A 26,364-nucleotide genomic window follows, 5' to 3' on the forward strand; every position below is an offset into this window, starting at 1 on the left:
CAAAATCTGAGAAAGACCGATCTAGAGCCACATCTTCTGAGGCTTTCTTTTACATAAGGTTCCAATGGTTTGTGTTCTATGCTTATTTGAATGTAAGCTAATTAGAACACTATCTTCAAATATCATGTGCCTTTTAAGCTTCAAAATATAGGTCTATCTCACTAAAAATAATACTAATGTAAAATTAATTACAATGGAATTAGTAAAGCAGAAATTAATCCCATATTAATCCCAAAAGATACAAGGGAACTATAGAAATGCAAGTAAAATTCATATTCCAGAAGTTCCTATAATCCCTTCTTTTACTAGCTGTACAAGCTTAGACAAGCTAATTAAACTCTCTGAACCTCAATTTTCAATCTGGAAAACAGAAATATAAAATCTACTTTAGAGAACTATTGCAAGGATAAAATGTGGTAAAGTGATCAACAAAATGCACAGTACATAGATTTATATAAAACAGTGATTATAAATAATAATCTGAGGATTTACTATGTACCAAGCACCATGCTAGCCACTGTACACATAAATCTCATTCAATCCTCAAAACCCTATGAAGAAGGGATTGCTGTTATTCCCATTTTACTGATGAAATGGAGGCAAAGAAACGTCAGTAATGTGCTCAGCATAACACAGCTATAAAGAAGTAGTGTCAGGATTTGAACCCAGGTGTCTCCCTCCAGAGCTCAAGCTCTGAAGCACTATGCTCTTTCTTCCCTTTTGATGTAAGGTCTTGCATAGATCACTTGTTCCTGTATTTGTTGATTAATTAGACAGCAGTTTTACCTATTGCCATAACATGCAACTTACGAGAGAGTTAATATTCATGATGTCATATTGACATATATTCTTATTTTTAACACTCCTCAATGACAAAATAACATGGCTAACTATGACAGTCTAAAAAAAAAAAATAGCTCCCTTGAAAAATAGTATACCTTGCTGAAAAACAGGAGAAGAGTCATGTCAGTAATGGCCACAGAAAGTGAAGAGCTTGGCATTTGCCCCCTCCATTTTTCTTTCAGTTGGGAGGCAGCTTGCAAATGGAAAAATCATCTCCCATCACCTCGCTCTCAGACACTGAATATGATGAAAAAACAGAGTGAGGCCAAGCCCTGAAGCAAGCAGAACCCAGAGCAGCTTCCGTCCTAGCCGGGAGCCGAGAAGATTGATTAATCCTGAATAAGATCGCTATAGTTCCTCACCAGATCTGACTGCGGTAAGACATGAAAAATGCAGCAAATTAAAGCACTTTACATAATACAAAAGAATGGCACTCTCGACATACAAATTTCCCTGTACCTACGAGGGGCTGTGCACAGACTTTCAGAATTATGTTTTTAAGGCATTTTCAATTATAAGGTAAGAGGTATTTTTTTGACATACAGACAAATTTATGATAAAATATGTTACAGTGCCTAGAAACTGAAAGATCTTCTAGAACTAGGGTATTTCCATAGAAAGGAGTTGCCAAAAGAAGCAAGGCAGAACTCCAGAGGGAAGAAGGAGAGGTTAGGCACCCAAAGCTCATCTGATGGAGATCTTGGTGCTCATTCCCACAAAATAGTATTTGATGTTCTTCATAGTACGTAAGAATAAAAATCTGAGCTTAAAAAACAACACACTTACTCAGTTTGGGCCCCCTAAAGGGATAAGTTGAACTCTCATTTGCAAAGTGTCTCTTACTTGGATTCCAGAAATAAGGCCAACGTAAACAAAATGTCTGCTCTCATGTGAAAGAGCCAGGGTACTTTTAATGTACATGGCGGGCAAACCAGATCCTACTTTTTAAAGGTCTCACCCAACAGTGTCCCGGGGTGGCAGATGGAGTAACCATATCCATGACAAATCCCTGCCACCTAAGGGCCTAGACTCTAGGTAGTGTCAGTGCTCCGAAACGCCTCCCTAACCTATTTTCCAGTATGGCAAAGTATTCTTGTTTTCTCATCCCCAAAGCCCAACTGTTCAGATTTTTTTTTAAAGTTAAATATGACATCTTACAAACTTTTCCTGGCATTTTTAGTTAAAATTAATGTTATGCTCTAATTGTGCATATTAAAATGCCATTTAGGTCTTATTTCCATCTAATTAAATAATGCAATCAAACATGTAAATGTAATGGCATGCCCACTATAGTACTTAATTAAAGGGTCATTCAATGTTTATTGTCCTTCCTTAGAGTAAATCTAAAAGAGAATACATTAAATGATGTAAGAACTTTTCTGAACAGTCCAATCAGGAGAATAACGTTAACTCTCTGAATGTAGTTTAATTGCATGACTTATTTATACCTACTCTAGCTAAATAAAAGTAATTCTCAACCAGCTATTATGGAATTCATGTAGTTATAAATAATTTTATTATATGATCCTGACTTAGTTTTGGAAAATAATTTCTGGATTAAAAAAACTCAAGAAGAAAAATTATCTCAATATAGTTCGCTTTAGTGAGGAAATACAATACACTACTTGGCATGTGTCCACAGGAAAAGTCTGGCTCCCAGATGCTTCTTGCCAGCCCACAGTGGATTCAACAATGTTTAAACAACTGACAATGTGTACTCATAGCACTGACGACATAGTGACCAAAAATTCAGCAGGAGCCTGTCTCATGGGTATTTTCATATATTGAAAAGTAATATCAAAACAAAACAAATCACAGACACACTTCACAAACCAAAAAGATTCAACACAATTCAGCTGGGCTTTTTTAAAGTAAATGTCACCAAAATTACACAAAAAAATTTACAAATAAGATTTGGTATATACCACTGCAAGAAACTCAAAACATATCAATGTTTTTTACTGTATTTGTCTTCTTGAAAATGAGAATTATAAACTCTAATTTGGTTCCCATATCAAAAGTCCATCAATCACTCTTTCCAGCAACAAATTAACTGTTTCCATAGCTCCTTCGTTATAACCATACAGTTTATATTAATATCCATGATTTCCTAAAAACCGTATCTGTTGCTAACAGCTGTTTCTATTTGTTTGAACCAAATGAAATTCCCAGTGTCTTACCACTTTTGGTGTCCCAAACAATAACTTTCTAAAATTCAAGGATAAAGCAAAACTTCAAAATTTTGACATCAAACTGGTAGCCCAGTTTTCTTAGATACATAGTATCTGTGTTCTTCATAACTGGCCCACAAGTGTATCCTTTAACTGGAATGATACATCTTCTAACCAGGAAGGTTCTGAGTAAAATCTACATCCTACTGTAGTAGAGTCAAGCATAAACAAAATACTGTTAATATTTAATATGAAATCAGCTGTCACAAATGTAGCCAACAGTGAAAAAGCCATGATACAAATAAAATTACTTTGTGTGATTTTCTCTATTTCCAGATGACAAGTTTCTTTGAAATGATATTCTCTCTCTTAATAACGAACAACTTCTGTCACACAATGTTTATGTCATGTAAGTTTTGCAAATCAATAGTGCAAAAACTGATTTGACTTTCTGGGAGAGAAAATGATAGATCGGCATAGGGAATAAAATAAGTTATTTAAATTAGGAGGACTTCACTTGATTAGAATGCCAACCCCATTTTTAAGATATGTTCTCATGTAACATTAACCTCATTTGGCACGACCTTAAATGGAAATATGTATTATTATTAGCTTATAAAACTAAAGTATACATTTGGATCTGATAGATCTCTACCTTGATACAACTTTTGAGTAATTCTTTGTATATACGAATGTCATTATTTCCCTAAATAGTAATAAGCAGCCATTTGGGATCATTTACTTCATAAATTTAGCAGACATTTAAAATCTCTTCCTTCATAAATTCAACAAAAGTTTCTTCTTGGCAAGAAGAAATTAATATTAAGAGTATAAAGCCCATTAATACTCAGGAGACAGGACAGTAGACACCCAGCATAGAGCCTTGTCTATAATATATACTCAAATTTTTCTTTATTTGCCTTGAATTAAAGCTTATAAATGAAGCACTTATAATTAAGCTAAGTCTCTACTGTAGTGTTTTTGCAATAATTGATTAGCTATGACTAGGAAGTCAACCTCTAGCTATATGGTCAACCAAGCTGAAACAGACCTCTCTTCCTACTGGCTCAAAGGGGAATACTTGCAGGGTGGGGTTGAAGCTGGAGTTTTAACATCTCCATGATACAGGACATGGCCTTGAGTCCAAGAGAAGGAGAGAGCTGGAACTAAGACCCTGACCTGCCCAGGGAAGCCACAAGGAAGTTTTTTGTCTTTGCAGGGCTCTGGAAAGTGGTAGTCAGAGTGGGAGGGAAAGGCTTTCCTGTGAGAAATCAAAACTCCAAGCCTGTACAATGTGAGATCCAAATTTATACTCTCCTCAAGTGTGGTATTCCCAAATGAAGACATTTAACATGAAAATTGTGAAACTCCTGGGGCTCTAGCAGAAGCAAATGCAAAACTATTGTGCAGATGCATTTCCAGAACCCAGGGCACACAGCACCCCCGTAGGGGCAGGGAGAAAACCTGATAAGCTTGAAATACTTGGAGCTAGCAGAAAAGACACCCAAGTAAACAGGCAATCCCTGTGTGGCTGGCTCTAACAGAAGGCAACACAGAACGCTGTCAGAGCACAGAGGAGAGCTAAGAAATTAAGGAGAAGTCCAAGGAAATGTAACTCTTTATTTCTGCAACATTTCTAAGCTATAGATTCAAAACACAAATTGCACTAGTCTGGTCCCTTTGCTTTCACCCAGTGAAGGATTGATCCCGCATGAATATTTTCTGGGGCTTTGGACCATCTGGTTTTTAATGTCTCAAGCAATGGGGTTTCTTCCACCACTTCCTTTGGAAAGTCTGGGTTTTCTTTTTTTTTTGGTTGTTGGGACCAAAGAAAATAGGTTTATATGTTGAGGGGACTTGGTGGTTGTTTTTAGAACTTTTTCTTTCTTGTTAACTCTTTCTTAAGTCCTTTCATGAATATAAATTCCCCTCTTTCCCTATGACATGAATGTGCTATAATCTGGCTTCTTTCAAATATACCAACAGTTACTCCATCTAAACATTTTTTAGAAAGGTTTTCCTTTAATAAACTCTCTGACCTTAATCATTTTACTTGCATCTTCAGAATGCTCTTTAGCTGGTGTTCAGAACCACATTTTGCTCATTGAGCATGAGCAGCTCTGAATGAATAGGTCCCCTCAGATATCTCACCTACTGGCATAGACTCAGCTTTGATCTCTTATCAGTCTCTGACTACTTTTTCAAAACTACTTGCTATTGAGCAGTTGTTATATTTTATATTCCTATTTAACAAAATCTGAGTTATATTGGTCAACACTGCATCCCTGGTGCTTAGCACAGTGTCTGACATAAAATAGCTGCCTAATAAATATTTGTTGCATGAATAATTGATAATAATTTATTGCATGAATAATGAATAATTAAATTGCTTACATAAAAGTTGGGTTTTTTCTTTTTTATTTTCTGATATCGTCATATGTTTCATTTTCTTCTTTTTCAGTTCATTTACTAGAATTTTAAATGTTTGCTTCAGAATACCTTTAAATTAATGCTGGGGTCTTAGGAAATATTAAATAAACGACTAGGATCAAAACTCATATTTTAAAGCGTCTAGACACATATATCTACATGTTTTGGGGTTACTGTCTTTTACAGTTACGTCTCAAGCAATACAGGGAGAGATTATATTTTATTATGGATATAGATGACCTTCACCTTGACCCACCTAATCAAGCTAGGTTTCCAGGAAGAACTGAGATGTAAGGTAATTTTTGAAAGAAAACATAGGCTGACTAGGGAAGTGAAATGAGGTTATCTGGTGGATGAGAGACTGTAACAGGCAATGTGAAATCAGGAGCAGGACATGTAAACAGTGGGCTGAGGAAAGGAGCTTACTTAATTGAAGGAAAGGGTGTGGAGTGGAGAAGGGAAACAAGGCTTAATGGAAGCCACAGCTGGTACTAAGAATGAGCAAATTGAATCTTGACCACAGCCTTCTCTTTTCTAGACCCTCCAATGACTCCTCCATACCCACTGAATCAAAGTAGTGGTTGAAAGATAATTTTTAAGCACTTTCCCCAAGCATCTGTCTTATCATTGAATCTTAACCTTTGTTTCACCGTCCTTTAAGCTGCTTCTGTAACTTTCCACATCCAAGTTTACTTTTAAACATGAAGCTCCTCATTTTCTTACTAGTTACATTAAGTCCTCTGATTTTTGTCCTTGCAGATGTCAGCTTTTAAAAATCATAGTTATGATCCTGTGCTCTTTCTACCTACTTTACTTGTGGTCTTTAATGAATAGAAGCAAAGGAGAATGTCATTTCCTGGGAAATGTCTCGCCTGAGATGACTAACCTACCATAGGGAACTGGTAACTCAAGTTGGTCTTGTTGCTCACAGTAGATGATCTATCTTTAATGGTACGAAAGATTGATGATGTTAGAGCTTTTCATCACTCAATGTATTACATTTCACAAGTTTATTTATTTGAGGCCATGCTCACTGCAACAGCAATGTTAGATTTTAATGCGGTTTTGGGAGAGCCGCACTTCAATATACCACTGATAATATACTGTTTACTATAATCGTTCTCTAAGGATCCTGCAGTAATTGGTGTTATCAGGAAAAGAATCATCGTAGAGAGGAAGGGTTTCTCTTACTTTAACTAAAGGGCCCTTCTAACCAAAGACTACATTATTCAGGTATTATTTATTGACTTCTTATCAGGAAGGCACTTGCCTAAGTACACTGGGGGATGCCAAGAAATAGAAAGTTGGATCCCTGCTCTTGAGGAGCTTATAATAAAGATAAGTTACAAAGATCCATTCATTTGCTTGTTTTCTGAATAATCACATGAAAAGTAAAATATTAATATAAGATTTATAGAACAGTAGATAACATAAAAAATGTCACAAAGTTGCATGTGATTAATTTTCAAATGAATGGCGCTATGGAAGTTCAAAGAAGCAGAGGTCACTTCATGCTGGGATGGGCAAAAGAGGCCTTTCTGGGAAGATGCGATTTATCATACGGGCAATGGAGAGCCATTCAACATTTTGGAGCAGTAGAAAGATATGACTCGAGAAACTTCTGAATTCTGTATTTCTTGAAAATATTTACCCCATTAAGTAAAAAATTATTAATCAGTTTATAAAGGAGGTTTTGAATTCTTTTATATATATTGTCTCCTAGCATCAGAAGAGACATTCTTGATAAAAGTTTTAATGGTCAGAATGGTAGAGAATATGATATTATAACACTGAGGTTAGTATTATATCATAATACTGTACTGTGTTTAGTATTGTACCATTCTATACTTACAAAAATACTGTACTGTGCCCAATAAATACACAGAATCTTCCAGGGCATTTTAGTTGTTTTTAATGGAATGACCACAAAGGTTCCACCTAAGTGGGTGTAGAGAAAATACTATATTTGTAACAATACCATACAATAGTGTAATAAACATACAGAATCAACAAGGGTACTGTCATTGTTTCTGATGGGTGACTACAAAGGTTCTACAAAGGTGTGGATAGGGGGCCAAGTGGTATAGTAATACCACTGGACTTTGGAATTGGTAACAGTGTGATTTAGATAGATACATAGATATATTGATAGATCTATCTATATATATGTTTAATTTTACTGTTTTTTTCTATAGATATTCATATACCTGTTTCTCTGATTAAACTATAGCATATTTCAGGACACGGGCTATTTATTCATCATCTTAGCATCCACTCTGTATCTTGTAGATAGTGAGATATATAAGAAAATATGGTAGAGTTGATTGTGGACTGTGTGGATAGAAAAATGAAAAACTAATCAACCACAAGTTTTATCTATATGCTATTTGAATGAATTTTTGTTCTTTAATTACTTCATTACCTTGACATATTAATTTAGTACAAGGTGCCTAGTGCTTGACTGGTTCTTGAACACCTCAGCATTCTCCAGCCTCAGCACCTTTGCACTTGGCATTCCCTGTGCCTAGAAGGTGCTTCATTTGGCTTTTTGCATTTACCAGTTTTATCTAAGAGGTTTCAGTTTAAATGTCACCTCTTCCTTGACCACAGAATATAAAATATTTACTCCTTTCACATCATCCTCTTATCTTCATATCACTTACTACAATTTGTAATTATCTTAATAGAGAACAGGTCTGCCTTTTTTATGCCTAAACCCCCAACAGCTAGAACAGAACCTAGTATGTAATGGGCTTTCAATAAATATTTGTTGAATCAATTAATTAAACACATAATAATAAGAACATATGATGAGAAGAAAAGACAAAGTAGAAACAAAAAGCTCCACTATTAAGGAAATAAAGCATAAATAGGAAAATAACTTGAAACAATCAGCAACCATCAGGAAATCTAAAATAGTACTGAGATGCTTACTTATAAATATTATATATAACAAGAAAACAAAATGGGAAAGGCCAAAGGAGGAGAGTTTCAGGAAGAAAGGGGTGGTCAGTAAAATAAAATTTCCAGAGATGACTTTGAGGACAGAGACTGATGATCGGCGAGTACTGCTGACTTTGAGGGAGCTGTTTTAGTTAAGAGACAAAGATAGCAAATCAAATTGCCAGGCACTAAGGAGTGAGCAGGTGAAGAGACACCGGAGACAGGGCCCAAAGAGCTCTGCAAGAATTTTTATGCTAAAGAGAAGTAGAGTTAGATTGCAGCTCCTTGAACCAGGATCAGGAATGTGGAAAGACGCCCAGACAAGAAGGTAGGAGATTTGGGATCCAGTTCCAAACAGAGCTCCAAAATGCCACTCTGCATCTGAATTTCCTTATTCATCCATAAGAAAAATTTTCTGCTCCATCTCAACTCCTGTAATAACGAACAAAGGGGCTAATGGATAAGCAGTTATAAGGAGCTGTCATTTCTTAGTAAGAATTCTAATGAAGTTCTAATAAAGAGGAACAAATCTATAACAGAATGTCTTATTTAAAACAAGATCAAGGTAAAATTTCACTTGAGCTTAATTAAGTTGGACTGGATTTTTTCCGACTTTGTTGAAGGCTTTGCATTTACTTGACTGCAGCGCTTGCTGAGGCCAGATATGAAGAGTGCTTATATTTATCGCTGACATTATGTTGAACTTGTCCATTCTTATTAATCATTGCTTTAAAGTAAGCAGCTGAGTACTCTTAGGAAGTTGATATTCCCAGCTGACCTATCTGCAAAAATAGTGAAGCTTGACGCTCTCCTGCTGCAGCCTGTCTCTAGAGATGTTGTGTGTGTGTGTGTGTGTGTGTGTGTGTATTTTTTCTAGGACCTAAAAAGCAAATAAATTTTTGTGAAGCTACTACAAACTTTATCACATTCTATGTTCTGAAAGGATGGAGGAATTAAAAACAAAAGCAGGTTCTGATCTGTTTATACTCTACATGGTTGGCAAATCATATCTGCAGAATGAAGACTCCAGTTAAAAAGTCTGATAAAAAAGCGATTAGAAGCTAGGCCTTGAAACTAATTGCTGAGATTTCTTGGTACTAAAAAATAAGGCATTCAGTTATGTATAGATACAAAACCTACAGTGTGAATATTTGACCTTCTGGCACAGTTTTAGGATTCTTCATCTAAAATTCACAGAGAAATCTTAATAGCCCAGCTCCATTAGTGAAATTTCTCTTCTTGTTTTATAAATGCTCGTATTTTCGTCTGATTAGAGCGGTTGACGTTTGCGTCCCTTCTGGTTCAGAATTTTTAATACATATTCTACTAGTTCTCTAGCCAATGTAAACATAAACGTGTGAGTCTGAAAATTTAGAATTTGGTGGCTAAATAATCCAAACCATCAATAACTTCTAGTGATTCTATTAGGGTCTCTAAAAAAGAAATCTGATCTTTTTTTGTAGGGTCCTTTCCTCTTGTTAAAGTTTCTATTCCTTCTTTTGTCTCTTTAATCATTTTAAATGCACTTATTTTAGTCTTTTTTCAGATTGTTCTCTCATCTCCAGTTCCTTATGGATTAATTCTCTCATTTATCTTATTCTTCACCATATCCCTCCAAACATGGTTTAACGCATCATGCCACAAATTTTTATCAGTACTATTTTGTCTTTCAGAACTACATATTTTGTAATTTCCATTGTGATTTCCTTTTTTAACTCATGAGCTATTCAGAAGTTTATTTTTCACCTCCAAACACAAGGGCTTGGTTATTTTTAATTATATTTTTAGTGTGTTGGTTTCTAATCAAATTTCATTGTATTTAAAGAATGTAGTCTGTATGATATACATTCAGGCAAATCTATATGTTGAGATTCAATTGTGAAATTATATGTAGTCAATTTCCATGAATATTCTATGTATACTGAAAAGAACATACATCTTTTTAGATAGATTAGATCAAGTTTATTAATTTTTTGGTTCAAATCTTCCTTACGCTTACTAATTTTTGCCCCCTTGGTCTACCAATTTCTAAAAGGGATATATTAAAATTTCCCACTATGATTGAGGATTTGTCAAATTTGTCTTATAATAAGTTTTTGCCTTATAGTTTTCAAGGTTATGTAGTTAGAAGCATTTAAGCTTTATCTTCTTTTACTATTATTATGCAGTGTCATTCAGTACTCCTTTTATTGCTTTATGCCTTAAATTCTATACTGTCTGTTGTTAACATTGCTGTAGCAGCTTTCTTTCAAGAGGATTGACTGGTATATTTATTTTCATTCCCTTATTTTGAAAATGTCTATGTGGTTTTATTTCAGAAATATTTCCCCTAAGAAGAATGTTACTAGACTAAAAAAAAAATCCAATGTGATAATTTCTGTCTTTAACAGATAAATTTAATCAAGTTACATTTATTGTAATTACTTTTATATTTGGGCTTACTTTTACCTTATTTTCTCTTTGCTCCGTTTTCTTTTTTTTCCCTGCCTTCTTTTAGATTTAAATTTTTTTCTGAGATCACTTTTATTTCGCCTCTCCTGCTTTGGGAACCCCAAAATTGCATTCCTATTTGGTACTTATTCTGAAATTTTAACATGTATTTCCTAACAAAGACCACAATTACTAAGTATTTCTCTCCTCCTTCCTCCTGAACAGAATAACAGTTAACATACTTTTATTACCCTACATCTTCATCTTGCCCCTGCTAATTTTATTAATTGTTAGTTACATTTAGTTTCGCCTCTTTGTTTATTTTTTATTTTTTTGAGGAAGATTAGCCCTGAGCTAACATCTGCTACCAATTCTCCTCTTTTTGCTGAGGAAGACTGGCCCTGAGCTAACATCCGTGCCCACCTTCCTCTATTTTATATGTGGGACGCCTGCCACAGCATGGCTTGACAAGTGGTGCCCTGGTCCCCACCCAGGATCTGAACCAGCAAACTCCAGATCACTGAAGTGGAACGTGTGAACTTAACCACTGTGCCACTGGGCCGGCCCCTAGTTTTACCTCTTTTTTAAATTAAAAAAAAGCTCATGTAAAAATAATCAACAGTTAGTAAAAGTCACTAACATATTTTACCCATTTCTGTGTTCACTATTGTTTCCTGTATTCTCCACCTTTCCTCTGTATTCACTTTTCTTTGGGCTAAAGTTCATAGTAAGGGGCAGAGCTGGGAGGCAAAGCAATGTGTTGCTCTCAACCACAACAATTTACTAGTTGCAGATATAGAGAAAGGTATTCTGTGTGTAGGGACAGGAGGTGGAGCTGGTAGATAAGAGGCAGATGGAGAGGAAGAGGGGAAATGGAAGATAGCTTGAGAGACGATGTCATGATAGTTTTGACACTATCTGTCAGAAGACAGGATTCCTATAACAGAAAAGCAAAAACAACAAACTCATGAGACATGAACATAGTATATATACTTTTTTGTTATTGTTCTTGGGGCTGTCAAGTTGATTCCAACTCCTAGAGACCCTGTATACAGCAAAGTAGAACCATACCTGCTCTTTTTGCGCCATCCTCTCACCTTCTGGCACTGTATCAGACAATGCTCCACTGCTATTCATAGGGTTTTCATGGCCAATTTTTTCAGAAGTAGGCAGCCAGGTCCTTCCTTCTAGTCTAGTCTGGAAACTCTGCTGAAACCTGTCCACTATGGGTGACCCTGCTGGTATTTGAAATACTGGCGGCATAGTGTTCAGCATCACACAGCTGCCACAGGATGACAACTGATGGACGGGTAGTGTGGCTCTCTGACCAGGAAATGAACCTGGGCCGCGGTGGTAAGAGTGCCTAATTTTAACCACTAGACAACCAGGGCTGGCATATATATACATAAGACATAAAAAAACACAGGGAATTAAGGGTGTAGTCATAGGTCAAGGCTTGGGCCAAGAAGGGAAGGAACAGTTACACCCCTTTAAGGCCTGTGTAAGAATGGCAGAGGGATTGCAGCACCTCGGCGCAGTGCCTGCCACATAATAAGTGCTTAAGAATATTTACAGAATGAAAGAAATGAAAGCAAGGAAGAAAAGAAAGGATGGAAAAGAAAAAGGGAAAGTAAGAAAATAAAAGAATGAGAAAAGGAAGAAGGTAGTAAGGAAGTAGGAAGAAAAGGCAATAAAGGGCAGAAGAACGTGAATCAAAAGAAGGACCTCGTTTTTAAAAAAAATTTACATGCATTTGTGTATTTGTAAATGGGCAAAAAAAAGACAAAAGATTCATATCAACTGTTACTGATGTTTACTTAGGGTAGAGGGTGAATGATTTCCACTTTTTTATTTTATGCACGTCAGCAATATTTAAGGTTTTTCCTGTGAGCATGTATTGTTTGTAAATAAAGATTTAAAAATTAAGACTTAGCAAGAGCAAAAGGAAAATGAACTGAGAATAACAAAGAACGCCTGACGTGGCTTGTTGTGAAGTACATTCAGGTGAGCCCACCTTCACGGATCCCTCTCAGGGCTGCCTGAGTGCTTCCCTGTTGACCTCCGGGGCAGAGACCATTTTCCTGCCATCTCAAGCTCATAACTCTCTTCGAAATCCAGGCCCAAGAAGGGAGAGAAGTCCTATAAGAGGGCTTCTTCTCCTCTTAAAGCCACCTTCCAGGTACCCCTGGAATTGCATGACCCTGCATTCTCCCAGGATGCCTTACTCCCTTTAAGAGGATCCAACCCCTTACCCACGGGTCTTTCACTTCAGCCTCAAAAGAACAACCCTACCAGAATATTATAAGCCAAGTATTCATACAAGAAAGACACATATTTACAACATCAAAATTAAACTCTTCCTTCACACATTGTAGCTCACGAAAATAGAGAAAAAGTGTCCTTCCTTTTTCATCTTTGATGGTTTTCTCATTTCTCTAAGACTGACAGAACTTCAGTCCCTTGAAGGAAACAGTGACAGACTCGTCCAGCTGGTCCCTTATGACCTAGAACCATTCTATGAAATCCTAGTTTTATGTACGTAAGAAAACCTATGTTGTGTCCATAAAAATAAACTCTTCCACGGAGCATGGTTTATGGGTTTTTATAACTCAAGAGATACAGATAAAAAGGTGATAAAGCAAAAGCTATCCATTACAGTCCTGCACCAATCTTTCTCAACCTTACCACTATCGGCATTTGGGGCCAGATAATTCTTTGTTGTAGGGGCTGCCTTCTGCATTGTAGGATGTTTAGCAGCATCCCTGGCCTCTACACACTAGATGCCTGTGACACACATACATGCACACACATGTATGCACGCACATGCACCAGTTCTGGCAACCACAAATGCCTCCAGGCATTAAATCATTAAATGTACCCTGGGGATCAAAATCTGCTCTCATTGAAAACCACTGATATAGCTCCAAGTTGCAAAAAACAGATTAGCTTATCTCTCTGCCAGTAAAAATGTAAGTTTTGCCTACACACAGGTATTTTGGGTTTTAATATATGTTAAACCATCTCTTGCAATGAAAAGAATTTGTTTGCAATGCCAACTGCAAAGCAGAGAAAAACTACATGACAGGCACAATTATATTCCAAAGCTTCATGCCATATTATGAAATAGGTAACATAAAGAACACTAAAGTCATATTTATATTCAACAAAGACAAAAATATAAACAATTAGACATGTGCAGTGACCCTAATTTATGGATGTTTTCCTTATATTCTATAACTTCAGATAACCCTCTCAGCAGAGTTCAGAGCTGAAACCATCCAAAAAATTGACTCTAATCTAGTTATCCACTTGGGAAAAAATGTTTATCATACCGTATATTAGACACCATACCTCCACACTTAACAACTTTATAATTCAGTACCATAGTTCAAGAAAAAAGAATGCCAGCAGGCTGCCTGGACTAACAATATTAAAATGCTGAATATATGTGGTTCTGTGAAAGTCAGCTGGCATCTTTCCTCCGCATTCCAAAGAAGGAATGAGAAAAATTCTTTGGTGAAACCAGGACCTACCATCACTTACAATGATGTTAACACCCGAGACTCCAGGGTCCCCTAAAATCTTGATATTAACTTGGTAATATGAGTGATAATTATTCAGCAAGAAAATAAAGCTAAAATGTATTTTGGGGGGTTGTTACCACTTTGGATTAAGTTAGCATTCATGTCCACTTGCCGGAGACTGCTTCAAATTTAAGGACCCAAACACTTCTTTTTTATGTATACATCATAGTTTCATTGAAAAAAATTTATAGTTGCATTTTACTTTATGTTCCATTTTAGATGCAGATAGTGAGACTGAATAAATTTAAAATGTAATTGAATGACCAAAGGATAAAAACATCCTTTCCTGGCTTGTAATAGTTTAATCTGTCATTACGATAAAAAAAAATGAATGAATTAACACTTAAAAAAATAGGTTAATGGAATTAGAAATTCATCTTCCTCTTTTATGTTGCCCTCTCTCCTCCAGTCCCCTTGCCAGAAGAATTTCAAATGCAATTCCCTTGAAAGCGACAGATTTAACAGGCTAACAGGAGGTTACCGTCTTGTTACTGGACTGATTCTATTAGTCTATATCTAAAAAAATCTTTTTGTTGTTTTTTCTGCACAATTTCCTGACATTAAAAAAAAATCAAGTGACAAGGTAACTAGAAGAGAAGAGCAAGCTGGATTGATTTTTGCAACAATGTCCCAAGTATTGTCTTCCCCTTTCAAGATTCAAAATCAAACAAAAATGTTCTTCTGTATTTCTAGTGAAAAAATGAGCAATAACTTCCGAAATTTGTGCTAAACCAAATGAACTCATTACTGCATTAAAAAACGGATTAACACACTTTGATCAATATATTAGCTGTGCAAACAAATACACTATTGTAACATAGTATAGACTATAGGAACATCACAATGTAAGCCACTTTGCCTGGCCTATGCTAACAGGTACTAAGACATAAAAGAAGTCAAAGCATTAAGGTATTTTGAAGAAAAGCCAGATGCCTTTAATACTCCCCAGAAATGGCACTCTCTCAACTCTTCTGTACATATGTATTAATCCTCTAAATGCAAAGAAATTTTACAAATTTATTCTTATTCATTTGCGAAGTTAGTTAAAAATTAATGAACAAGAAATGAAAGAGAAACTATTGTAATAAAGTTAGAATATTCTAACTGAAAAACAATTACGAGACTATTTATACAATAGTGTAAATTATGAAATTTATGAACATTTAGAATTATGGACATTTTTAAGGGATATTTTGCAATACAGTTTTTTAAACAATGTTTTCTTCTTATTCTTGAGACTTAAACACTGCAGGTTTATTTTACATTAAAAATGCATTTATTAGAGTAAGAGTTTTACTTTCTCAAAAAAAGAACTTTGTGATTTAAAGTAACATGTTGAATGCTTAGATTTTTCTTCAAACACATTTGTATGCTTCATCTTTCAACTAAGAGGATTAGTTTTCAACTATATATAATTGACAGAAAATTGTGTTGAAATGGTAGTATTAATTAATTCCGGGAATTTAACCAGTCAGATTTCAGAGATATGCAGTTCTTTGTACAGAACTGGAAAAATACCAACAGTTTGTAAACGTGTTCACTACTTTTCCACTGTTTTCACCTCTTTCAAAATTATACTCATATTTCACAGAAGTGAAAGCAATTAGTTCAATTCTTATTATGAAAGAGAGATCATTTTTTAAAGGAAAAAAGTTACCTTTCTAGTTTTAGATATTTAATCAAACAAAACCTCTAAGAGACAACTTTAGGGCTTTCACTAAGAAAAATCCCCTCTGTAGTGGCTGGCTCCAACTCGGCCAACTTGAACTGTGCAGATGTTGAAGTGGCTCTCGGTTACACCGAGGAAGAAAGACGAGCTAGACATTCCGCAGCTGCCTCCGCCAGCCTCCTCCCCAGGGGCACAGCTGCAGGCTCGACCAAGCTCAATCACTCTGTACAGCAACTGGGATCCCAGGCTGGGGCAAGCAATCCCAGGGCAGCTAAGATTTCTTCCAGGACCACAGCAAGAAGTAAGACTACTTAAAGAGCAACCAGTTATTTCCAACAATTATGTGGCCCCAGGCCAAAAAAAGGGATTAAGAAGAACATCTGTAGCAAGGGAAAGTAAAAGACGTTTCATGCTTTTAAGATTTCAAGCTACTTACAGGAGATCTTCCTTGGACCCTTATTATGAAAATGATTGTGAATACTTGATCCTATTCCTGACCATTTCTCTATTTGGGGGCAGGGAGAGGATGATCAAGTTGAAGAAACACAGAACTTAATTGACAGTCAATTCAACAATTGTAATGTAACCCATTCATTGCAGGATTTTAAAAGAATAAAATGTATATGATAGTAATATTGTGTTTAAAGGTACTACACTCTTCCATTTTACATCTGTATAAGCTCTCTTGAACATTTTAAAGATTAAAATCATTGTTATTAATGATATGGTATGACTAAAAATAAGCAGCCAGAGAATAGTCTTCCTGCTTGAGAATAACTGATGCTATGGCAGATGCCATTTTCTTAGGATAAATCAGAAAGGAGGGAGTTACGAACTATGTTTCACTAAAATAATAGAAATATATAGGTTACTATTTCCCACAAAATTATGCTTTTATACTAATCAGCTTCTTCTAGAGTAAGAAAGGACAATATGTAGATGCATATTTTGAACAGTTTTTGTAATATCTTGAATTTATAATACCATTACAAACCTTAATTCTTACTTGGTCAGAGAACCATTATTATACCTTCATATGAGCACTTGCAAGAATTTACCAGATACAATAATGATGATGTGACAATTTGTTGTGGGCTTGCTATGATTCAAGCCCTGTGCTAAGAGCTTTAGATATATTACCTCATTTACCCTCCCCAATGATTATCCCCATTTTATAGATGAAGAAATTGACTTTTAAGGTCGTTGAGCTAGTAAACGGTACAGCCAGAATTTAAACTTTTTAACTCTAAAGTCCATGCTAGCTATTATGTTCCTCTGACTTCACTGAAAATGACATCTGTACATTAATTTGCAACACTTTAAGTAATTCTGAAATGAATTTTAAAGGTTTATACTATGTCGTTAAATTGTTCTATTCACAGAAAAATAGCCTGTCTACATGAGATGTTAAATCTCACTTATATTGCTTATAATCCCTTTTTCTTCTCTACTGATTTTTTTAATAGCCAGAAAAAAGCTTATTTCAACCTAGAGTATTAGTAATGCAAAAATTCCCTGAATGTTTTCATATTCTAAATATCCCAAGTTCCAGATGCCTATCTTTCTGTTTTAGATTGACTCTCAAAACTGCAAGTCAAATAGCTAACAGACAATTAATTTTATGATTCATAACAGATACTAAGGCATATAAACACTAAACCATGACTGAAAATGTAGAATAAGATAACTTATTCATCCCGATGATAAACTATCAAGAAAACCTCAAGCCTCAAAAGGCCTTTGCTTCTAGTTCAACAATATTCCTTTAAGACAACGCAATACACTTCAGCAAGGAGGAATCTATGAGGCAGAAGCTGTTGACATATGGGGTGTGCACAGAACTTCTGGTTAATGGAAGTTCCAAGATGTATAAACAAAAAATGATGTGTGAGTTGGTGGAAAAAACTGTAAGGCAAGTCAATTTTTTAATTAAAAAATTATGTAGCATAAACAATGCTAATGAGCCAAAAGTCCCATGAGATTAGGACTGTATCTGCTTCATTTTAACATTCCATTCACTTTTCATAAGCGTACATCCACTCACTTAAAATGCCTCAAGCAGAACCCTTTTCGTAAAATAGAGTTTTGAAGATTTTCTTTGTCCTTGTTTTTAAGATCTCACCATTTTCTACTCAAGTTGTCAACTTGATGATATATGACATTTTTTAAAAAGCTCTAAAATCCTTAAATGAATCACCAGATAATAAATACCTGGAAGCTCTTCATAAATTTCATCATCAATTGGTTGACTGCTTCCTGGTGAACTGCTGATTGGGAGAGGATGATCAACATCATCATATAATTCTCCTCTTTCTTCATCATCCTCAGGAATATTATCAGATCCCATATCTACAACATATGTTTCATGAAGTAAATTTTTAAGGAATGCAAAGGAGATTTTCAAAACCGTTTCCTCAATTAATGCAGCCCTACAAAGTCACAATATTGTTATATGCTATATCCTTAACTTAAAATATTTTTAATTGATTGTTGCATAAATACATGAATTTAAAAGTTCCCAATTGGTACTTACAGAAAAGATACTTTTATAAATCTGAAGTGAATGGTCTGTATTAACACCAGTCATGTTCCCTTGGTCATTCTCACAGAAGTCAATAAGATTTTTTATATGAAAATCCAAATCATTCAGTTGTCCAGTATTTAAAGACTGCAATAACCTGTTCAATCGATTGCTCTTACCTTGTAAAACAAATTTCAGCTGCTGAACCCATTCTTCAGCGTCTTTGGGAGAAGCTGCTGTGAACTAATAAAAAACAAACAATAATAAGAAAAATCACTGCAGTAGAAAGGTATGTTGCATTCTTATCATTTCTTTAAGACCATTAGTAATTCTTTTCATGTCCAACACTACTTTTCTTGCAAGGATGCTTCTTATAATGTACAGTTAATTTTGACAAATTTACGTAATTGAAGCAGAGGATGATGGATTTGGAACTCTGATCAGCAGCTGGCAGCTGTGCAAGAAAAAAAGCTGCTTCTCTTCATCAATGTCAAAGACAGAACTGACGAACAAAATTTGCCCTTGACAATTAGAAGACACCCATGAATTTCTTTAGACTGCTGGGCACAGTTTTCTTAAAAATGTTCTTGTCAGATTCCAACACACTACCTGACAACTTAATTAACTGGCTTTCAACTGCAATCTCAGATATTTAAAACTTATTAAACATACATTCCATATTGATGCTAGCTGATAGCTCTTGAATTGCAGAGCTGATCCGTGTCTTTACCTTCATTTTCTCCTACAACCCTAAGCAATACGATATGCATTAATACTCTGATATTTTTCTTTTGATAACTTACTCTTTCTGCTATGCAATTCTTTTAAGAAATCATACAGTTCTATTAAAACAGACATAAAATGCAACATGTGAAGTAATTGATAAGTTACATATTCACTTGTTCTCTTTCAAGAAGATATCACTTGAACTAATCTGAAATTTTTTTTAAATGTATTTCCTCTCATGTGAATGTTCAATGTACAAAAACTGGTATTTTGTATTATTAACACGTCAGTAAGAGTCGTTTTAACAAAATGTTAATGTCTTTATAAATGAAATCAGAACATTTTATCAACCTAATTCAAAGCAACATAAAAATTCCAACCTGATAGACACGTTTATCAGGAGCAGAGATTTCAAAACAGCAGTCTTTCTTTCCATCCTTCCTAAGAGTGTTATTCATTCTGACATTGTAGCCATCTATTGCAAATTCACCTTTCTGTTGTTTGTCTGTTGAAGATAAAATGAAAGTTAGAATTTCATTTACTATAGTGAATATAAATACTGAGTCGATTACCTTATATTTCTATTTTCTCAGAGTATTTTTGGTCATTATGTTCAAATAATGTTTCTACATATCACTTCTTTTTTTTTAAAGATTGGCACCTGAGCTAACAACTGTTGCCAATCCTGTGTCTTTTTCCTTTTTTTTCTTCTTCTTCTTCTCCCCAAAGCCCCTCAGTACCTAGTTGTATATTCTAGTTGTAGGTCCTTCTGGTTGTGCTATGTGAGACGCCACCTCAGCATGGCCTGATGAGTAGTGCCATGTCTACGCCCAGGATCTGGACTGGCGCATCTGTGGGCGGCCAAAGCAGAGAGCGTGACCTTAAGTACTCTGCCATGGGGCTGGCCCCTAGATATCACTTTTAATTCTAAAATTATAGAAGTATTTGGGCTGGTTGGGTTTAAAAAGGATATCTTACGGAACCAGAAGAAGAGATCTGCAAATAGTGGTTTTATTCAGAAGGAAGTATGGAAATATAACACTTTCATGTAGGGAAACTCCAAGAACTGGAACTTGGACTTGCTAGACAAACCTACTACAAATCTGTGGCTCTTTCGGATTTAGGAAGCCAGTGGAGAAACCTGTCCAGCTGAAAACTTGCTGGGCTTTATTTACCACTATCTCCCCTCATCACCACCCTCTCACGCCCCATCCCCAAAAAAGCCTCTACAACACAACTGTTGTTTTAAAAAAAAAAAACTCCTAAATTGGTATGAATTGAACTCTATATTTAAAAAGCAAAGCAAAACAAAACGAAACTATTAATTATAAAAGGACTTAGGTGGGGAAAAAGTATTTGGCTGGAAAGGAATGGTAAAGCAAGTACAGAAGCATTAGTTACCAAAACAAAGTAGGTTTCTCCAACAGTCAGTGAACAGTTAGACTAGTAAAGCCTATTTGAATCTCCTATGATGAAGAGTCAAAAGAAAAGACGACTTGAGCTTTAGTCAGATATTATTTCAAAGACAAATAAAGTAGGAATACAAAAAAGAATTTAACACTCTGAAACTGAAAATGAAATTAGTCAGCCTTCCTACTCCACCAAGTTATACTATCTTGATAGAAAAGCTGCACAGCTATGGCTTTACTTCCTAGATTAACACACAATATTAAAGTCATGAGTAAGGACAACTGTCTCTTTTACTGAGCTCAGGGAAAACACAGAAATGCCTCCAATATCGTCGGGTAAAGAGCTCGCTCAGCTCAGTGCACCAATAAAATATTTATCTCCTTTTCCTAAATATACGAATTTAATGTTTTAAGTAACAAATATTTTTAAAAGGTCAATGAGATCATATCTTGTTCAAAACATCAAATGAGAAAGAAATCTGAGTGAGAAATTCCTGAATTAAATCTGGACATTCTAATCATATTTAGTCCTAATTTACATCTTTGGATGATTGAAAAAAGTTTCAAATCCAAAAATCTAAAGTTTGCTTTGTGGAAAAAAGCTTACAACAAACCCTAAGAGGTTCAGAAAAACTATAAAAATTAGGGCAGTATTTCCCAAAGTGTGTTTTATGGGACATTAATAGGTTTCTAGGATCAAATAAGTTTGGGAAATGCTGAATTAAAGTTAAACAGGTTTTGTTAGTCCAGGCCTTCTTGAGACCCTTAATATATTTACATATTGATTGAATTTCTATGAGAAAGATTTAATATGCAGCATTTCCCTAAATTATTTGTCCATGGAACCCTTTATTACCAGAAGACTTTATGGAACTGGTACTCCCAGGACATATTTTGCAAAATACCTAACTAGAAAAATAATATTGAGACAAAAGCATTAAAATAATAAATGGCTAAGCACAGTTGGTTCTTCTTATACTAAGCACTTAAAACAAGCAAGGGAGCAATACAGGCAAAGCTCGTAACACCTTCCTAGACCTTTCCCGTCTTCCCACTGAAATACACACACACACAATACAAGTTTACGTGTTCCAGGAATATTAATCAATGAGCCACTAGATTGCAAAAGGATTTAATTTTCACTGCAAAAAATGGAAGTAGTCAGAGGCAAAATATTAAAAGCCATATAGGACAATTTTGAGAGATTTCTTTAAACTCCCCAGAAAAAAGAGGATTTTCAAGGACCTGATGGAGGAAAGTCACTCCCTTGCTACACAAGGGCTCAATCGCTCCACTCGCTTGGTCCATCTGATCTGAAGCCCATGCTCTCTACCACCAATCTGGGTCTAAAATTCTTGGCGCTATAACATGAGTGGGATGGAAATGCATAACGAGTAGGAGTTTACATCTGGGGATGTAAAATTAGCACTACAAAGACTGAGTTTGGAAGAGCTGCCCGGAGCAGGATACCTTCTTGTGCTAAATTAACTAGGAATGAGAGGACCAGGAAGCCAAATTAGATGACCCCTCCTTAGACTAGCAGATCCATTTTAGGCAAAACCCCCAGAAAAATGCTATGGGGTCTGTATCAGATCTTCTGTTCAAATCGAAGAGGATGATGCAAGCACCCTCTAGTCAGATGAAGCAGAGAGAAGCCACTAATCCAATCTAGAGGTAAGCATCCCAGATTATAGAGACAAGGATAAAAACTATATCCTCATCCAAGGATAAGTGAGAGAGGAAAAGCAAACAAACCAAATGAACACAGGTGCCATAAAAATATTATGTAATATGAAAACATAACATAGCACTCAAGATGTAGAAAGCAAGAGCAAACTATGAGAAACAGAAATAAACTCTAGACACTTGCTTTGCATCTTTTATAAAGTAAAAAAATAAACAATTCTGAAAGAAATAAAAGATGAGACAATGCAATATAAAATAAATAGAGAAATGGCTGAGACAGGTAGAAATTGGAATCAAGCTGGTAAAATAAGGGGAAAATACTTGAACAATAAGGAAATGGAAAATGTAGTAGTAACAAAAGATGTATTAAAGTGTTAAAAAGTTGAAAATTTTGAACACTCTTGAAAAACAGATCAGATATGCCTTTAAAAACTCCCTAATTAGGTAGAAAAAAAGAATAAGGGGGAAGAAGGACAAAAGGGAATATGATAGATCTGGAAGACAGACAAAAATACAACATAAGAAAAAACGAGTGTTCTGGAAGAAGAGTAACAAAATAGTGCCAATAATCAAAGATATAACAAAAGAAAACTTCATTCTGCCCAAGAAAGACCTAAATCTACAGAACAAAAGGTGCTATTGTTTAACCAAGTAAAAATAATAAAAATAAACTAATACCCACACCTTCTCAGCTGATTGTTGAGTTTTTGAGGATAATCGTATAAACATCCAGGTGGGGATAGAGGACGGCACCAGGAAGGTTGATGAGAACAAAGGGAAATTTCTAACTCTCCCTCAACAGCTTTTGCAAATCCATAACCATAAAATAACTGTATCTCCAATTAGCTAATGTGGGATAGGAAGTTCCAGATATGAAACGGGCAGACATGGCTATGATAAGACTCTGCCCTTCTCCCTTCACATTAGCATCCCTTCTAGACAGAGAAAAACCTTAGCATTAGATGGCAATCCATAATAATTTATATATAGGTTAGTTCCACAGTGCCTTCTGGTATAGTTTCAAGGATGCTTCCTGACTCAAGAAAGATTGTTAAAAACAGTAATATGCCAATCAACTGGGAAATAAGGTCATTTAAGTTCATTTACCCAGAACTGTAAAATACTAATAAAATTTTTTTTTAAGATTTTTTTTATTTTTCCTTTTTCTCCCCAAAGCCCCCCAGTACATAGTTGTGTGTTTTTAGTTGTGGGTCCCTCTAGTTCTGGCATGTGGTATGCCACCTCAGCATGGCTTAATGAGCCGTGCCATGTCTGCGCCCAGGATTCAAACTGGTGAAACCTTGGGCCGCCGAAGCGGAGCGCTCGAACCCAACCACTTGGCCACAGGGCCGGCCCCACTAATAAAATATTTTATTTAAGTGAACTTCCCAAATAGCAGAAGCTTATTCCTTTAAGTGCCAAAACTCTTTAAAAGGTTAGTTGTCATAACAGAAATCTTTCTGAAATATATACTTCCCTGATTTCTCAAACAATTCTTTTAACACAATTTAACATTTTCTTGGCAATCTAGTAGTATTAATCTGAGTACTAGTTTTTACATTTACAACACATTGATGTGCTCAAGATTTTTGAAGTGTCTGTCTTTCTATTAAATGTCCTCAGTTTCTAGTTCATACTTTAACCTTGCCTATATCACACTGCTCAAATTTAATGTCTACAGAATTGAAGGCTGCCAGGAGAAACTAGATAATGAAATCTACTAAATCAGTAACTTAATTTCACACAATTCTAATTCAGTAGGTTCAAAGTAAAAAGCAGTTGGCTTTGATCTCGTACAAAACAAAATGCATGAGGATAATGACAGCTATTTCCTTCTACTTTTTCACTGGCTTTTAGGTTTACAGCTGTGTTCCGGGTTTCTAAGTGTGAAAAAGACAACTCACGTTTACTGAGCTACTATATGCCAGGAATTTAATACAGCATCTCTCATATATACCTTGTAATAATTCTAAGACAGAAGGTGTTTATTATATCCCAAGCACCGATGGGAAAACCAACCTTAAAATGACCAACTCGCTCACAGCTATACAACCTCTAAGTGGTAAAAGCCAGGACCCTAACCTAAGTCTGATTCCAAAGCCTTGCTTTTTCAAACATTTCACACTGTCTCCTAGAAAGGTGTTTCTCAAAGTATATCTCAAGAATCACCTATGTTAGAATCATCTTCAATGATAGCTTAAAAAGCAGAAATGGGGGCCAGCCCTGTGGCCTAGTTGTTAATTTCAGTGTACTCCACTTCAGTGGCCCAGGTTCGGTTCCTGGACACAGACCTACAACACTCGTTGGTGGCCATTCTGTGGCAGTGACCTACATACAAAATAGAGGAAGACTGGCATGGATATGGATGCTAGCATGTTAGCTCAGGGAGAATCTTCCTCAGCAAAAAAAAAAAGCAGAAATGGTTACCACTCTGCACTTGCTGTATAGGAATCTCTGGGGATGGGTCCAGAAACCAAGTTTTTAGCAAGCATTCCAGGTGATTTTGATACATGTTAATGTTTGAAAGACCACTGTTCTAGAACATGTAATTTATGAAGTCTCAGTAGAGAAGATAAACTTTATCTTGCACTTCCTCCTGTCACTTGGGTCCAACTTTCTCAGCTTGCTTTATGGGATCCTCTACCTTTGCCGATCTCTTAAACAGCCGTGACAGGTTAGGTTCTAAATCCTGCCCTTTTCCCACTTTACAGTTTTCCCTGAGCAACCTCACTCAATTCCAAGGATTAAATTCCTATCAATATGCTTGTAACTCATAATTTTCAGTCTAGCTTCAGAATTGCATATCTCAATCTTCATCTGTTCACTATACACATTTCATCTCTTGAATGCCCTATTAGGTGCAGTGACTATAATATGCCCACAATGGAGATCATCTTATCCCCACTCCCCCCAACACTTGTGATCTTTCTTGTTGTGTCCTGCTTCTCAATAAATGGTACCTCCATTAACGGAAGCCTCCAAACCAGAAAACTGAGCACCATTCTTGATTTCTTCCTTTCCTTCATCAACTGCCCTCACCTTCTTTCCCTCCACCCCACTAACACCTACCAAAATCCAATCAGTCCTATTTTTTCTGCAAATATGCTTGCTTTTTCTCCTCTTTGCTAGCTCACAGAAACTATACTTAAAACACCAACCACTCTCCAACTATTTTAAATACAGTATAAATACAACAAGTAAATAATTCCAAATAATTTAGCATCCCTATAAGTTGTGAGCTTATGTCATTTGAGGATCCCCAGCATCCGAGTATCTTTCCCATTTTAGTCCTGAGATTGCCAAGGGGCAGAGCCAGCACAGAAGCTGGAGGAAGGTAGATTTTCCCTGTTCCAGATCAGTCAAGTAGATGCTCCAGCCTAGGACCTAAATCTGAACTGAGTAACCGAAGGATCAGGGGAGAGCTCAGAATCCATTCCTGTGGCAGTGGCATTCACTGATTTGTGGCAGTACACAATGGCAACATCACAAGTCCTGGCTTGGCAGGGCCAGCAGTGTGCCCAAGTTAGACTCCCCCTGGGGGTATGGATTGGGCTGAAGTTCCAGGCACCTTATCTCCTTAGTCCTTGCCTGCTTTCTGAGTCTGGTTGTTTAGCCTTCCAATCAATTCTATCTGAGAGCCAATATTCTCCCAATAATTTCCTTTTCTGCATGGTTAAACAAAGTTGGTCTCTACTGTTTATACCAAGAATGCTAACTTGGTACAAATGGCTAGCAAACAGAAAGATATGCAACGCGTTCAGAAATTTCTGATAATATCTCCTTATATTTAAGAAGGCCTTTCCCCCTTAGTGAATAACTCATGTTACTTCCAGAAGTATTAATGCTTATTAGTAGGAAAGAGGGAAATATGTCCCTTAATACTAAATCCTTCCCTAAACTTTATCAAGCTGATTACCAAGTTGTTCTAGGCCCTCAGTTAAAGATACATGAA

General features: G+C 35.9%; 1 protein-coding gene across 1 annotated transcript in view; it reads right to left on the reverse strand.

Moving 5' to 3' along the window:
- The window catches only part of SKAP2 (src kinase associated phosphoprotein 2), a 169,514-nt gene that overhangs the window by 33,704 nt on the left and 109,446 nt on the right, over positions 1 to 26,364 (reverse strand). The window contains exons 7-9 of the mRNA XM_005609268.4: positions 19,698 to 19,822; positions 18,771 to 18,834; positions 18,282 to 18,419 (exon numbers count right to left, since the gene is read on the reverse strand). Of these exons, the coding sequence (XP_005609325.1) occupies positions 18,282 to 18,419; positions 18,771 to 18,834; positions 19,698 to 19,822 (327 nt within the window). The remainder of the gene's footprint in view (positions 1 to 18,281; positions 18,420 to 18,770; positions 18,835 to 19,697; positions 19,823 to 26,364) is intronic.

This window comes from Equus caballus, chromosome 4 (assembly GCF_041296265.1).
Source record: "Equus caballus isolate H_3958 breed thoroughbred chromosome 4, TB-T2T, whole genome shotgun sequence".
NCBI lineage: Eukaryota > Metazoa > Chordata > Mammalia > Perissodactyla > Equidae > Equus > Equus caballus.